The sequence below is a fragment of the Cicer arietinum genome, chromosome 5, assembly GCF_000331145.2.
Source record: "Cicer arietinum cultivar CDC Frontier isolate Library 1 chromosome 5, Cicar.CDCFrontier_v2.0, whole genome shotgun sequence".
NCBI lineage: Eukaryota > Viridiplantae > Streptophyta > Magnoliopsida > Fabales > Fabaceae > Cicer > Cicer arietinum.
Genome location: NC_021164.2, coordinates 74032537 through 74047956, shown reverse-complemented (window position 1 = coordinate 74047956; position 15420 = coordinate 74032537). Strand labels below are relative to the sequence as shown.

General features: G+C 32.8%; 3 protein-coding genes across 3 annotated transcripts in view; 2 read left to right on the top strand and 1 right to left on the bottom strand.

Annotated features, from left to right (window-relative positions):
• Positions 1-1314: 1314 nt before the first annotated feature.
• Positions 1315-4153, top strand: LOC101513066 (chorismate mutase 2-like). The gene is made up of 5 exons (XM_004501327.3): positions 1315-1595; positions 1689-1772; positions 1854-1997; positions 2924-3016; positions 3803-4153. The coding sequence occupies exons 1-5, from the start codon at positions 1341-1343 to the stop codon at positions 4028-4030; spliced, it is 804 nt and encodes a 267-aa protein (XP_004501384.1). The 5' UTR covers positions 1315-1340; the 3' UTR covers positions 4031-4153.
• A 2301-nt stretch (positions 4154-6454) lies between these two features.
• LOC101513394 (DNA-directed RNA polymerases IV and V subunit 2-like) lies at positions 6455-13760 on the top strand. Its single transcript, XM_004501328.4, has 7 exons — positions 6455-7187; positions 7481-7693; positions 8139-9022; positions 10267-10558; positions 11257-12201; positions 12432-12703; positions 12998-13760. The coding sequence occupies exons 1-7, from the start codon at positions 6696-6698 to the stop codon at positions 13497-13499; spliced, it is 3600 nt and encodes a 1199-aa protein (XP_004501385.1). The 5' UTR covers positions 6455-6695; the 3' UTR covers positions 13500-13760.
• Positions 13761-14290: 530 nt separating this feature from the next.
• Positions 14291-15420, bottom strand: part of LOC101513705 (uncharacterized) — a 5731-nt gene continuing 4601 nt past the window's right edge. Inside the window, exon 7 of the mRNA XM_004501329.4 lies at positions 14291-14780. Within this exon, the coding sequence (XP_004501386.1) occupies positions 14316-14780 (465 nt within the window). The 3' untranslated portion in view covers positions 14291-14315. The remainder of the gene's footprint in view (positions 14781-15420) is intronic.

Sequence of the window (15420 nt, the reverse complement as noted above, 5' to 3'; positions counted from 1 at the left end):
TGTAGAATAAAGTATAAGTTTTGTTGACCAAATGTAATGTTGGACGTCAGTCATAACAATATATATTTTTAATTAAATTTCACTTTGTTTATAGAGGTTTTTAAAATTTAATCTATATTATAGTTGACCTGAGATAATTTAGTCTTGTATCAATGTTGATTCAATCAAAATAAAAGGGCATGACAATTGCAAAAGAAGGTAAAGTGTTTTTTTTTTACTTAAAAAGGTACAAAGTTGAGAGACTAAAATTGTTGTTTTTAAATTATTCATTTTAGTTAAAATTTTATTATCATTAAATAGAAGATAAATTAATAATTTGTACTTATATTTTGTGCAAAAAATACATTTTTACCATAATGAAATATAAGCAAAAATGATAATTTAAATAGATGCGTCTTAATATTTTTGAAGAACGTGTTCGAATCTAAAAAATAGAGATCCTAATAAAAAAATATGTTATTTTAATAATTATAAATTATGTCAAAATATTATATTTTTATTGAATGAAACACCAAAAATTCAAACTTTTTTATTTAAACTTATCAAAATAAGTAAATTATAAATAATATTTAAATACATTTCAAGCTAACATTAATTTGTTTATCTATTTAAAAAGAGTTATCCTTTTAACATTTTTTGAAGAAAATTCATAATTTTAAAAGATACTACTAAATAATCACATTTCAAAAGAAAATAATTACACATTATTAATCATATTTTATAAGTTTCAAAGATTCTACTAAATAATATATCAAATAACAATATCCTTACTCATTTTTTTTTGTCAAAAGAAACTACTTAATCTTATGACTTTTTTCTTTGTCAACCTATTCACTAACTATAAATTATTGTTTTTATATTGTTGAGCCCAATAAAATCTGGTGCAATTAGTTTGTTCCTCTATAATAAATTAAATTTTTTTAAACTTTGGTGTTTTTTTTATTATATGAAACTTTTTTAAACAATATATCATAATTATTATAAATAAAAAAATTGAGGCTCTAATAATTTTGGGGCCATGTACATTAGACTAGATTGCACATAACAATTAGTGACCCAAAATTTATAAATTCATGTATTTAATTAAAAATTTAAATTCAAATACATTAACTTTTTAACTACTATTTTTATTTATACTTGATTTGGACGCCGGACATTTTCAGTCAAAAAAGAAGCCGAACATTAATTTGTAACAATTTTTTATTTATGTATTTTTTAGTAAAAAGAAAAACACTTTTCTTTTTCAGCCGGCGGACATTATATAAATTATAATCTACTACCAGTCTTGTCCACAACTAACCATATATTATTTTATTAAGATTAACATTAACACTAACACGATGCTTCGGTTTCTAGTTGTAATGGTTGTGTCGGTAATGGTGAAAGGAGATATTATGTCTGAGAATGAATACACGATAGAATCAGTGAGAGCGTCTTTAGTTAGACAAGAAGACACCATTGTATTTGGTCTAATTGAGAGAGCCAGGTTCCCCATCAATTCTCCAACATACAATCAACTTAATGTTTCCATTCCTAATTTTAATGGTTCGTTGTTCGACTTCATTCTTAACCAAACAGAGGCCATTCAAGCCAAGGTAGTTAGTTGCCTTGCTTCACATCTTATTTTCCTATATGTGACTATTTTTTATTTATTATTATAAATTAATGACGATTTGTTATGGTATCAGACTGGAAGATACATCAACCCCGAAGAAAATCCCTATACAGAAAATTTACCACCCTCAGTTGTGCCACATTACAACTTCTCAAAGGTAATGATTTGACACTTTGAGTAGTTCAATCGTATTAATTAGGGGAAAATGTGGATGATCTCTTTTGAACTTTGTCTTTAGTTTTTGCATCCTACAACCGCTGTGATTAACATAAACGAGCGCATAAAGAAAGCGTATTTGAACGAGATGCTTCCACTTTTTGTTGCTTCCGGGGATGATGGCAACTATGCACAAACTGCAGCTAGTGATCTTTCATTATTGCAGGTAAAATTTCCAGTCCAAGTTCTTATTATTATAGAGTAGTCGTATATGCCTGTGTCTGTGTGACAAGTTTTATGCAACTTCACATGTACTTAATTAAAAATTGTGCAAAACACCAACCTCGATGTGGCTATTTAAATTTTGAAACTGGGGATTTTTTGTCTTTACCACAACAATTATATTTTATTATTGTTGATATAATATAATAAAATAAAATAAAGATAAATAATATTGAGTTTTAATTAGAGAACGTTAAATTTTATTTATACAAAATCAACTTAGATAATTTTCAAATATTAATCTATGAGAGACTATAGAACTTGTCTTAAATTATTATAATAAGATAAGTTATCATTCTACTAATTCTTACATAAAACCGTAAAATTATGAAATAAATAAATTATCATTCTTTTAAAGTTAAATTATATTTGTTGTCTTTTAAATTGTTTATGTGTCTCGCGATGGTTTTGTTTAATTTTAACTTCTTAAGTTATAAATATTATTTAATTTGATCCCTCAGATTACTTTTTTCTATTTTAGTTTATTAAATTATAAATATTAAATATTTTGATCTCTTAAGTTATAAACGCGTTCTGGTCATTTTTTATAGTGTCTAACATTGTAATTTAAGGAATTAAAATCTATAAATTTTTAACTTAAGAGATCAAAATCTTTAATATTTATAATTTATGAGACTAAAATGAAATGAAATCTAAAATATCTAATATTTGTGACTTAAGAGATTAAAATAAAATGAATAAAACTTAAGAAATTAAAATAAATAAAAATGCAATTTAGCTTTCTTTTAATTACAACTTAAGTCAACAAATAAAAATGAAGGATAAATTTTTCCTTGTGTTTTACATCAAATAAATAAATGTTGGTTTTGGCTTATGAAAATTTATTCTCATTCTATTAAATATTCACAGGCAATCTCTAGAAGGATTCATTATGGAAAGTTGGCAGCTGAGACGAAGTTTAGGGCATCTCCTCGTGAATATGAGCCTTTAATTCATGCTCAGGTATATATATAATGATCGCATTCTTGACCATATTTGTAGCTAGTAAATGACTATTATGGAGGTGAAATTATTTTAAATGGGATGAAGTAATAAGGTGAGTTGGTGATTTTTAATATATATATAAAAATTAAAATGATTCAACTCGTCTCATTAGCAAAAAAAACTGTTGTTATTATTTTAAAATAATGGAATCTCAAAACATTGTTCTTTTATTTCTATAAAATATTTTATTAGGCTTTGTTCGAGAGTTTGAAGACGAAGGAGAAATAATTTAGAAGGAGAGGAAGAGAGCAAAATAAAGAGCAACTTCTAATCTTATCTGAGAGAGTAATTTAGTTCCTTTAAATTAAGAGGATTTTGTATAATAAAGAAAAATAGACTCATCCAAAGTGTTGGGTCATGATAAGGTTCATGAGATAATCACATTGGATTAAGAGCAAACACATTAGTGAGTTTGGACACTATATAGTCACTCAAAATCTTAAAGCATGAGGTATATAGGTCTTCTCACTTATATATTATTCAACGTTCAATTTTCTTTCCAATGTGGAATTCATACTCACACTTAACACCAACAATTTCTCCCCTCCCAAATGCCTACTCCTTCCACTTCCTTTTTTCCAAATACCTATCATCTCCTCTTAAATTGCCAAAAAAAGCCTTAGTGGTAATTATTTTTGCAATGTTACTGATTGTTATTATATGATCATTTTTTCATTGTTGTACTTGGTTTTTATGCCACGTTATTTGTGTAAAGTTGAAACAATAAGTGGTTTGTTTTTGCAGGATAGGGAAGGATTGATGAAATTGTTTACAGTAAAAAGCGTAGAAGAGATAATTCAAAAAAGGGTTCGAAAGAAGGCCATGGTGTTTGGTCAAGAAGTGAGTCATGACTCCGAAGTCAGTAGAAAATACAAGGTTGATCCAACAATAGTTTCTCGCTTGTACCAAAATTGGATAATACCCCTCACAAAAGTTGTTGAAGTAGAGTACTTACTACGACGTCTTGACTAAACCTATTTGATACAATTGGTAGAACAATAGTATATGTCGTTGTTAAAACCAATAAATTCTTTAAGCCTTTAAGAAATCAACAAGGAGATTTAAAAGAGCCATTTTGAATACTTTGCATAAATAAATTAAAAGAAAGCTTGTCACTCATTCCAAATACTTTTTTAAAAGCAACATTTTATTTAGTTTTATTGAGCAAAAATATGCTACTATAACTTTCATAAATAAATGATTGACTTGTGTTATATTTTTAAGAATGTAAAGTAATTTACAAAATAAACTAGGCTAAACATGCACTTAATCTTATATTTTATAATCAAAATGTTAGTCAAATACAAGTTGGCTTGCATCCAAGTCCACATTCAATCAAACTAACTTTCACTTATGTTTCATTGTTGTTTTAAGATGGATGGATCATACGACTACATTTCAAAAACGTAAGACCAAATTGACTGGTATATTTTAACGTGCATCAACTACATTTGATCAACATTATCTCACCCTTTATATCTCTCACATATGTCATCCCTATTCTTTGGTTGTTATCGGTCTTGTATAAATTAACTCTTATTCTCCTGTTACTTTTCATTGTTGTAACTGAATGTAACTTATCTTCCATGTGTTTAAAAATATTTTTATGCTCCACCCTTCACATTTCCTCTCATTTTTCCTTCAGTTATCTCTTTGTTGACAATCATAGAATGTGCTCATATTGAAACACTAGTGTATTTTTTATAAAATTTTGTTGGCCAATTTTTGAAAATCCCTTCTTTTACGTTAAGGTTTTATTCTTCTATGTGATATAAATTTTGGGAAGATGTTGTGTGAGTTATAATTTATTTACAATATTATTGTGCATATTCAAGTTCTCTCATTAAAAAAAGACTTGAATGAAAACACTATAGCGTATTGGTACCGATGACAGTGGTGATTCATTGTTGCGAGCCTTACACTTTAGAGGTCATTGAAGCATTTGGAATAGAACTCGACATCATTGATTTTGAGCTTGAGGTCAAAATATTGGCAAATAAGTCCAACAAGAAGATTAGCGGGAGAAGACTTACTGAGTAATAGTTGTGGAGGAAAAATGTTATGAAGTATATCAAGTGAGAGAAGTTTTAATATAAGAGGGCAAAATGACTAAATTTGGACCATACAACCTTTCATGAATGATCATAATTGAAAGTTATTTAAATGACACATGATTACTTAAAAAAATCACATGATTTTTGTTCTAATCTTAGTCATTTATGATTTGATCAATGATGACAATCATTCATCTCATCATAAAATTCATATCGTTTGATATTCTCTCTCTCTCTATATATATATATATATATATATATATATATATAACTTTTTGTAGATGTTGAATTTCATTGATCTAACCATTGATTATTATTTATATTGTCTCAATGACTATGCATACACAAATTATAGAATTTGGATATTTATAGCTATATAATATTACAATTGGCACTTTAATTGTGATACGAATTGACCTAGATCGATGATTGGAGTCGATAAAGTGCGATAAATGATGTCGACAACTCCTTATATAGGGGGTGATAAATGATACACTCCCAACGACCAAGTAAACATGTGTTTGAAAGTGAGGAACAACAGGATTTGAATATTGTGTACCTTTACCCCGCATCAAATGTACTTTATATAGGATGTTTTCTACAGTTTAAAAAACAATATGTTACTGTTGATGAACTGTAAGTAACATGATTCGTAGATCGATGCATGATTTCAAACTCAAGTCCCCTTATGATCATCTAGTGACAACTAATATCACATGATTCAGATTTAGATAATCAATTCATAACCACAATCATGTGGTGATGAAAAAATATTTACGCAAGTCCAACGATCCCCACTTCAAATGTTCTTTGACGTGCTACAATGTCTTAATTCAATGATTGTTTGAAACTTAAACATTAAGTGATCACCCACTTCAAATGTTCTTTGACATGTTCCAATATCTTAGTTCAATGATTATTTGATCCTTAAATAGAGTTACTCACCATATTAAATGATTCCACTGTCCCACCATGTATGTAAATTTTATACCTATAAAAAATGTGGGATTTGTAGAAAATGCCATAAATATTTTGAGTTGGTATTTATTTTAGATATTTAAAGTTATGTTTTTTTTTAGGTACCAATCTGAGTACTAGGTTACTATTTTGTCATGAGACTAGGATGAGTCTCCACACTCCACGACTCAGATAATTTATTTATACTGTAATTGAACAAAGAAATAAATAAAAAAAATATTACAAATTCAATATTCCCAATCCAAGGGCACATGCGTCTTTCTGCTCTCACCAGCTAGGAATCGGGGAAGTTGGGGAATGGCGTCTTACCATATTTACCCCTTTAAACTACTAGCAGTGGCACTGTATGTTCGCCGATTAATTAAAAATATTTCTTAACAAAGAGTAGCACCCATTTTCTCTTAAGTCATTAATGTCCTAACATTTCATTATTATTATTACTCACTCTAACTCTAAAACGTCCCTTAACAGTCACACTCACACTCCACAGTACACTAACAGAGCAAAACCGTGAAAACCCCATTGTAGCAGAATAGAATAGAACCCTCGTCTTAAACCCTAGATTTTCATCTCATCAAAAACCACTCTGAAAATTCATCACAATCATGAATCACGTTGGTTCGAGCAAAGACGGTAACAAAGCGGGGTTCGAAACGAAGGATCATGAAGATTACGACATCGACATGGAAATGGACATTGACCTTGAAGACGAAGATCCATCCTACACCGAAATCCTCAAAGAGTTAGGTGATGATATGGTTCGTTATTTCTGCAAGAAAGCTTCGATTATGTTCTTCGATGAGTACGGTCTTATAAGTCACCAAATCAATTCGTACAATCAATTTGCTACTTCTGGTCTTCAAAATACCTTCGATTCGTTCGGTGATTTAACCGTTACGCCTGGTTTTGATCCTTCTAAGAAAGGAGATAACGAACATTACCGTTATGCTTCTGTTAAGTTTGGTAAGGTTACGCTTGATCGACCTATGTTTTGGTGTGGTGAAGGGAATACTCAGGAGATGAAGATGCTTCCTAGACATGCTCGTCTTCAGAGGATGACTTATGCTTCCAAAATGAAAGTTAATGTTCAAGTTCAGGTTAGTGATTTTTTCTTCTTCATTTTTTCGTGTTTTGATTCTCAATGTGGTTAAGTATTCCTAACAAAATTAGGAGTCATTGTGCTTTTGTTGAGAGTGAGGTTTTATGGTTTGAAATTTGTGCTTTAAGCATTCGGAACAAAATTAGGAGTTTTCGAGGTTTTGTTGAGAGTGATTTTTTATGATTTGAATTTTATGCTTAAGCATTCCTAACAAAATTAGGATTGTTGTGGTTTTGTTAGAGTGATTTTGAAATTTGTGGTTCCTATTTGATGTTTCTGTGTTAATTATAGGTGTATATTCCGAAGAAGGTTCGTAGTGATAAATTTAAGACAGGAAAAGAGGAGTACATTGATAGAGAGATTATTATGGACGAGAACAGAGAAATAACCATTGGGAGACTGCCTGTGATGGTCAAGTCTGATCTTTGCTGGATGAATGGTGTTGAAAAGGGTGATTGTGAATTTGATCACGGAGGCTACTTTCTGATCAAGGGTGCTGAGAAGGTTAGCTATATTCATGATTTAGGTCATGTTTGAATAAACAGCTTAATTAAGTGTTTAAAGCATAAATGCTTATCATATAAGTATGCTTACATAAGATAAATTAACATCAAACTGTTTTCATATAAGCTATAAGCTATTTTCATAAGCTATCCTGGCGAGCTTATGAAAGTAAGCTGAAACCAACTTATGGACAAGTCACAAGTTGTTTTCATAAGCTCTTCCAAACAATCTTACAAGTGGTTATGCAAGTAGATAAGTGGAAATAAGTCAATCCAAACAGAGCCTTATTTGCACTGTTTCTGCCTTGTTTGTTACAGTTTTTATACATTTTTAATGCAGTGCATTAAAGATGTATTTATATTATTGTGTTATAATTTTTTGTAAGTCTTAATTGTATCTTCGCAGTATCTTTCTTTGCTGCTGTAATAAATTGCTTTTGTTGCAGATTTTTATTGCACAGGAGCAAATCTTTCTAAAGAGGCTTTGGGTTACAAATGTTCCGTATTGGGCAGTTGCATACAAGTCACAGATGAAGAGAAATAGGATGGTCGTTAAATTGGTGGAAAATACAACAGTTGAAGGGATTAAAAATGGAGAGAAGGTGCTCACAGTATATTTTCTGTCTGTCGAAATTCCTGTATGGTTACTGTTTTTTGCTCTTGGTGTCACTTCAGATAAGCAGATTGTTGATCTCATCGATTATGGAGAGGGAGATGGGAGAATTCAAAATATTCTCTTTGCTTCCATTCGTGAGGCCGATGAGAAATGTGAACAATTTCGTAGAGGAAAGAATGCTCTTCTTTATATAGAGGAACGCGTAAAAGGTGTCCAGTTTCCACCTCCAGAATCTATTGACGAGTGCCTTAATATGTATGTCTTTCCGAACATTAAAGGCTTGAATAGAAAGGCACGGTACCTCGCATACATGGTGAAGGTTCTCTTACTGGCGTATACTGGCCGTCGAAAAACTGACAATAGGGATGATTTTAGAAATAAGAGGCTTGAGTTGGCTGGTGAGCTGCTAGAACGCGAGCTAAAAGTGCACATTGCACATGCTCGGAAGCGAATGGCGAAGGCTCTGCAGAGAGACCTTTATGGAGATCGAGATGTTCATCAAATTGAGCACTATCTTGATGCTTCCATTATTACAAATGGTCTTCAACGAGCATTTTCTACTGGAGCATGGACACATCCTTATAAAAGGATGGAAAGGATTTCTGGTGTGGTGGCAACCCTTGGCCGAACCAATCCATTACAAACCATGGCTGAATTAAGAAGAACAAGGCAACAAGTTCAGTACACAGGAAAGGTTGGGGATGCTAGATACCCGTAAGTTACTTTTATTAACTGTATTTTATCTTTCTGTAGTTGTGTGGTCATGTGGTGGGTGAAGTATGTCAATAGATTTTATTTTTTTATCTTAGCTTACTGAATTGAATGGTCATTGTTCGCCTTTTGGTATTTGGTCTGAGAGTAACAGTTGCAGTTATGCTTTTCTGCATTCACACCATTTGCTTATTTAAATAGTTTTTATCCTCTCTTCTTCGCCTTTATTCTGGGGTGTTTTAAATGAAGGTAAAGGATTGTCTTAGTGGCATAAGCACGGTGGTGGGATCCATTAGTGCCCCATCTGATGTAAACTGTACCTCAAAAGTGGTATTAAGCTTTGATTGGTTCTAAGGTATACTTTTTATCAACAACAAAGCAGCAATTAAGTGATTAAATAATCATATGATTTATGAAGGATTGGGAATATGTATAACCCTAAACCTATAATGATTGTGACTCCTGGTGTTGCTAAATCCAATTCTTGTGGAGTTATAAGGTAGCTTGGTAGTTTTTGGGGAGGGGCACAAGGGTTAGAGCGATAAAAAGGTCATGTGTTCAACTCTCCTTCTACAAAAATAACAACTAACATTTACCACTAAAAAAATAATGCCGGATACCGCATCAGAAAATGAAAGTTAAATATCAGCGTCATACTAAATCTAATAACCAGTAATTCTTAACTTCGACATTTTAAGTCCCCTGGGTACGTTGCTATAAACAAGAAACCCAAAACTAAATCAAATTACCTTCCTCTTTGTCTTTAATACTCATGGTTCATCAACGCAATACTTTCTACTGCTGCATGTGTCACGCTTTAGATTCCGTGTTTATATGGTGGGTGTCATCATGGTCTCTTCCATTTCATTTCAGTATCAGCTTCTGTGAAGTGCCTTGATTGGCAGGGTGTATATGTAAAATTAGCTAGTTCTGATTGAAATGGTTGGGCTAGAAATCATGTTGAAATCTGCAGTCTCTTCTTTGGTCATCTATGGCACGAGTATAAGTATCAGCTTCCCAACCTTAACCGGGATTGATCTGGTCTCTGGCATTTTGTTAGTAGCTTTAGCTGTGCATTTGTTCTTTAGTTAAGGGATTGATATGTTAGTACAATGAATACTTGAGTTATCTTTGAATTAAAAGTTCAAATATGTTGTTTAATTGTTCTCTATGTTTGAACTTGGAACATTTGCTTTGTTTATTATAAAATTACTTTCATTTATTTTAATTGAAGTTTGTGGTTGCAGGCATCCTTCTCACTGGGGTAAGGTTTGTTTCCTCTCTACCCCCGACGGTGAAAATTGTGGACTAGTAAAAAATATGGCCGTCACAGGGCTCGTAAGTACCAATGTAACTGAATCTATACTCCCTCAGTTGTTTGCTTGTGGGATGGAAGAACTTGTCGATGATACTACTGCTGTTCTTGGAAACAAAGACAAAGTCTTTCTAAATGGAGACTGGGTTGGAGTTTGTTCAGATTCCGCATCATTTGTGGCAGAGCTGCGAAATAGAAGAAGGAAAAATGAATTGCCTCATCAGGTTCACTTTTTATTCTCCCATTCTAAGTTGGCTGTGTATTCTATAATAATCTTAAAATATTTTAGCGCATACTTTTCATTTGAGTGGTGTTGAGAATCCATCTAGTGGAATAAGATTGTTGTTGTATACTATTAATTTGAGCCGTAGTGTCAAATGGTATAAGGACAGACAGTTTTAATAGCTTAAACTAAAGCATGAAAAAACATGCAGAGTAGAAGATACATTAACTAACAAATATGTTATAGATTAAGCATCTGGAAACATGGTCTGTATTAGGTAATAATTTTCTACCTTAGTTTATGTCTAACATGATTATACTAACTGTTTGAAATTTGCTTCCCGTGTGAGTGGGACCATGTCTCTATATGAACTACCTCTGCAAAACAATGTCATTTATGTGTCCCTCTCCTCTATAAAAAATTGGGGTATATTGTGTTCTCAGTTGTCTTTCTTTGTCAATAGTCAGGCACTAAAGTAGTGGAGTGGTTGCTGTTGCCTTTGTCAGAAGCTTCCAATACTGCTCGCTTTTCACATTTCCTCCTCCTATACTATGTTTCTAATTCTGTTGACCTTTTAAGCCGTTTATATTATGTTTTTCCCTGTTTTATATAAAAAAACTGCTGTATATTTCTATTGCAACAAATATGTGATTTAGTTCCTTGTTTCTTTTGAGCTTAGTGTTAACCATTTCTCTTTAGGTGGAAATCAAAAGAGATCCAAGTCAAGAAGAAGTGCGCATATTATCTGATGCAGGAAGGATTCTTCGTCCACTCTTAGTAGTTAGTAATCTACTAAAGATTAAAGGATCTAAATCGGATCCAAAATCTTTCCAATCCCTATTGGATAATGGCCTGATTGAGCTGATTGGTCCTGAAGAAGAAGAGGACTGCAAGACTGCATGGGGTGTTCCATATTTATTTGGCAAAGAGGGAAAATCTTCCGTGAAGTATACACATTGTGAACTTGATATGTCATTCTTATTGGGTCTAAGCTGTTCACTTGTTCCATTTGCTAATCATGACCATGCTAGGAGAGTGCTGTATCAATCTCAAAAGCACTCCTCACAGGCTATTGGCTTTTCTACAACAAACCCGGATATTAGAGTTGATGCTTTGTCTCACCAATTATTTTATCCTCAAAAACCACTGTTTCAGACAATGACATCTGATTGTCTTGGAAAACCTGGATATCTGGGTCCGAGTAAACTTCTTCCGAAGTCCGAATTCTATAATGGGCAGAATGCAATTGTGGCTGTCAATGTACATCTTGGATATAATCAAGAAGATTCCTTGGTGATGAACCGTGCTTCTCTGCAGCGTGGTATGTTCAGATCCGAGCACATAAGGAGTTACAAGGCTGAAAATGAAAATAAGGAATCTACAGAAAAGAAACGGAAACCCGAAGACATTGTAAATTTTGGAAAGATTCAAAGTAAAATTGGTCGAGTTGATAGCCTTGATGATGATGGATTTCCATTCGTTGGTGCGAATTTGCAGATTGGTGATATTATTATTGGGCGGTGTGCTGATTCAGGGGCGGACCATAGTATAAAGCTAAAACACACCGAGAGGGGTTATGTTCAAAAGGTTGTGCTGTCCTCAAATGATGAGGGGAAGAATTTTGCTGTGGTTTCACTTAGACAGGTAACTGGTTGAAAACTACTTCTATGAAGATGCATGTTGCCTTGTGCATGAATATTTAGGGGTTACTGCACTGAACAAAACATACGTCAAGCAGAAATGCAGGTTGAGAATATAAATTTGCACATCATCTGAACGTGGATGCTTTATGTTGCACAACTGAAAGCTATTGTTTTTCACTTCTAAACTGTATTTGATCACTAAGAAAAGCTGTTATTTAATAATATTTGCAGGTTCGAAGTCCAGTTCTTGGAGACAAGTTCTCCAGTATGCATGGACAGAAGGGTGTTTTAGGATTTCTGGAGTCTCAGGAAAACTTTCCTTTCACAAAACAAGGTATTGTTCCTGATATTGTCATAAATCCACACGCATTTCCCTCAAGACAAACTCCCGGGCAACTCCTAGAGGCTGCTTTAGGGAAGGGTATTGCTTGTGTTGGTTCATTGAGAAATGCTACCCCTTTTTCCACTTCCTCTGTTGAAGCCATTACAGACCAGCTTCACAGGTAATGTTTCATCATGATTCGGTTTACCTTAATTACAGTTTATGTTGTATTTTATGTTATGTGGGTCATTCTATTGAGAGGAGGAACTTGAATTTCAATTTCTGCTCTTTCTTAATGTATGACTATGATGTTTCCTATTTGCCAATAATGTCATCCTAGTCGAAGATGGTTTTTTTGGCATTTGCTCGGGTCTTACTTTAAATTTAGGAATTACGTTCTAAAGTTTGACTTCTAAGTTGTCAAATTTTTGTGTTTCGTTGTTGTACTAAGCCCGATTTATGTTCCTCATGACAGAGCTGGGTTTTCAAGATGGGGAAATGAGAGGGTATACAATGGTAGGACTGGTGAGATGGTCCGTTCACTCATATTTATGGGCCCAACATTCTACCAGCGACTGCACCACATGTCTGAGGATAAAGTAAAATTCAGGAACACAGGCCCAGTTCACCCGCTAACCCGACAGCCTGTTGCTGACAGGAAGCGATTTGGAGGTATCAAGTTTGGTGAAATGGAGCGTGATTGCCTGATAGCTCATGGTGCATCTGCCAACCTGTACGAACGCCTCTTCACCCTGAGTGATTCGTCTCAGATACACATTTGTAGTAAATGCAAAAATGTTGCAAATGTGATCTTACGGCCAGTTTCTGGTGGCCGGAAAATACGAGGCCCCTATTGCCGGTTCTGTGAATCCGCAGATGATATTGTGGTGGCCCATGTCCCGTATGGAGCTAAGTTACTGTGTCAGGAGCTGTTCAGCATGGGCATTAATCTAAAATTTGAAACTGAACTTTGCTAGACAACTGCTCTTAACATGTCTGCCTCTCTTTTCTCTAGACTAGACTTTCGAACTCCATGTACATATCAGTTTGGTTCCCTGGATGTTTGCTTGAATATCAGTTAGGAGTATTACTATTTCGTGACAAGCGCCATGATTTTCTTGAATGCTCTTGCATTTCTTTTTTTCCTTTAAATTGTTTAAACTTTGAAGAGGAATGCTCATATCCGGCTGGAAGCTTCTCTGCCAGAAAATTCAGGAATGAACTGCTATTTAGGTTTATTCATACTGTTTAATTCTTTTCTTTGGTTTCCGTTTCATAATGAGTGTAGTATTTGTTAATTCCACACATTAAGAAATAAATATAAATAAAAGAGAATGTTTATTTCATCAAATTATTTATTAACAATTGGTTTGTTTTTTTAATCATAAATGCAAATTAAAATAAAATGTTGTAGGAATAGTTTACATAGGATAAATTACTTACATTAAAAATTAAAAATGACATTTATTTGAAACAATTTTTTTTGTTAAAACAACCTTTATTGTAAGACAGTAACAATTAATTCTAAATTCTTATCATTTTTAGAATTAGCGAGCCAAGTTTTATAATTATTTTAAACTATCAACTTTTATAAATTCAATTACATTAATATTTATCTTCTAATCCTTGAAATTTTGCTAACTTAAAGGAGAAAATGCAATTTTGCTAAATAAAAAAATGTAGTAAATTTTCTCCTTTTTATCATAACTTAAATTCAATTTATTTAGTTTTTTATTTTTTATTTTTTTTTATGTTGATCATTGAAAAATAGACTATAAATATAGACTATTTTATCATTGATCATTAAACATGTATGTCTCTCTCTGCAGCTCTTGAATTGGAACAGCATAGGGTGAGTTCCAATCAGCATCAAAAATTTCCCTAAGTTGAGTTACAATGGCAGTGTTGTATGTCCCAAAGCTGACACCTGCTGTAACATAGAAATAGTCCCATACAAGGTTGCTTGTCCCAACATGAGCCCTTACATTGCTAACTGCATATTTTCCATGATTGACTCTTGTAAAATCAGGGTATATATTTCCTGTACTATTTCCACCCTCAATTGCAGGTCCTGTCTTGTTGAAACTTGGTACTACATAATATTTTATCTCAATTTTACCAGAGCATTTGTTGTATTTGGAGGAAGAGCATAGAGTGTTTGTGTAGTGGAGATACTTTAGGTACTCATCTGTGCTATTGATGAAGTGTGCCCAATATGACACCAATATCTTCACTGTTGCATGCTTGGAAAATACAACCTGTTTGTTTTGTTGAAACTTGGTAAGAAAATGTCACACCAGTAGATAATATGAAAATGATAAAATACATCATATGGTCCTTTGAGTTGTTTAATTATACCATATTAGTCCTTTATGTCTATGTTATAGATAGGTCATTTAAATCAGATTACATATATATGTCTATGTATGTTATTTTACCAACTTGGCAGGAGCAAAGTATCACACTTATCCTATGTGTGCTTCTTCCAATTTTTTTTCCAAATTAGAAACTCTAAAATAAGTAGAAGGTGAAACCAACACATGCCATGACACATTCTACACCAGTGGATCGATCTTATGAACCCATAACTCTAAGTTTTTCTTATTCAGTGGGAGGCGTGAAGAATGAGCACCAGAATGTGGTTGTGGTATGAAGGTTGCAATTCACAGACACTGGCAAAAGTAGACCCCAACAGAGGAAAGAAATTCAGGGGATGTAGAAATTTTGCGGTAAATAAATATGTTGTGGTTTTCTGATTGATTTTAAGAGCCCTAATTATAAATTAGTGGATTTTTGTAACATAATATGCCTTAAAGGACCATCTGTGTGCGATAAAAACATGAAAGGACTAATCTGATATTATAAAATAACTTTGAGGATCTGAGGATATTTTCCCTA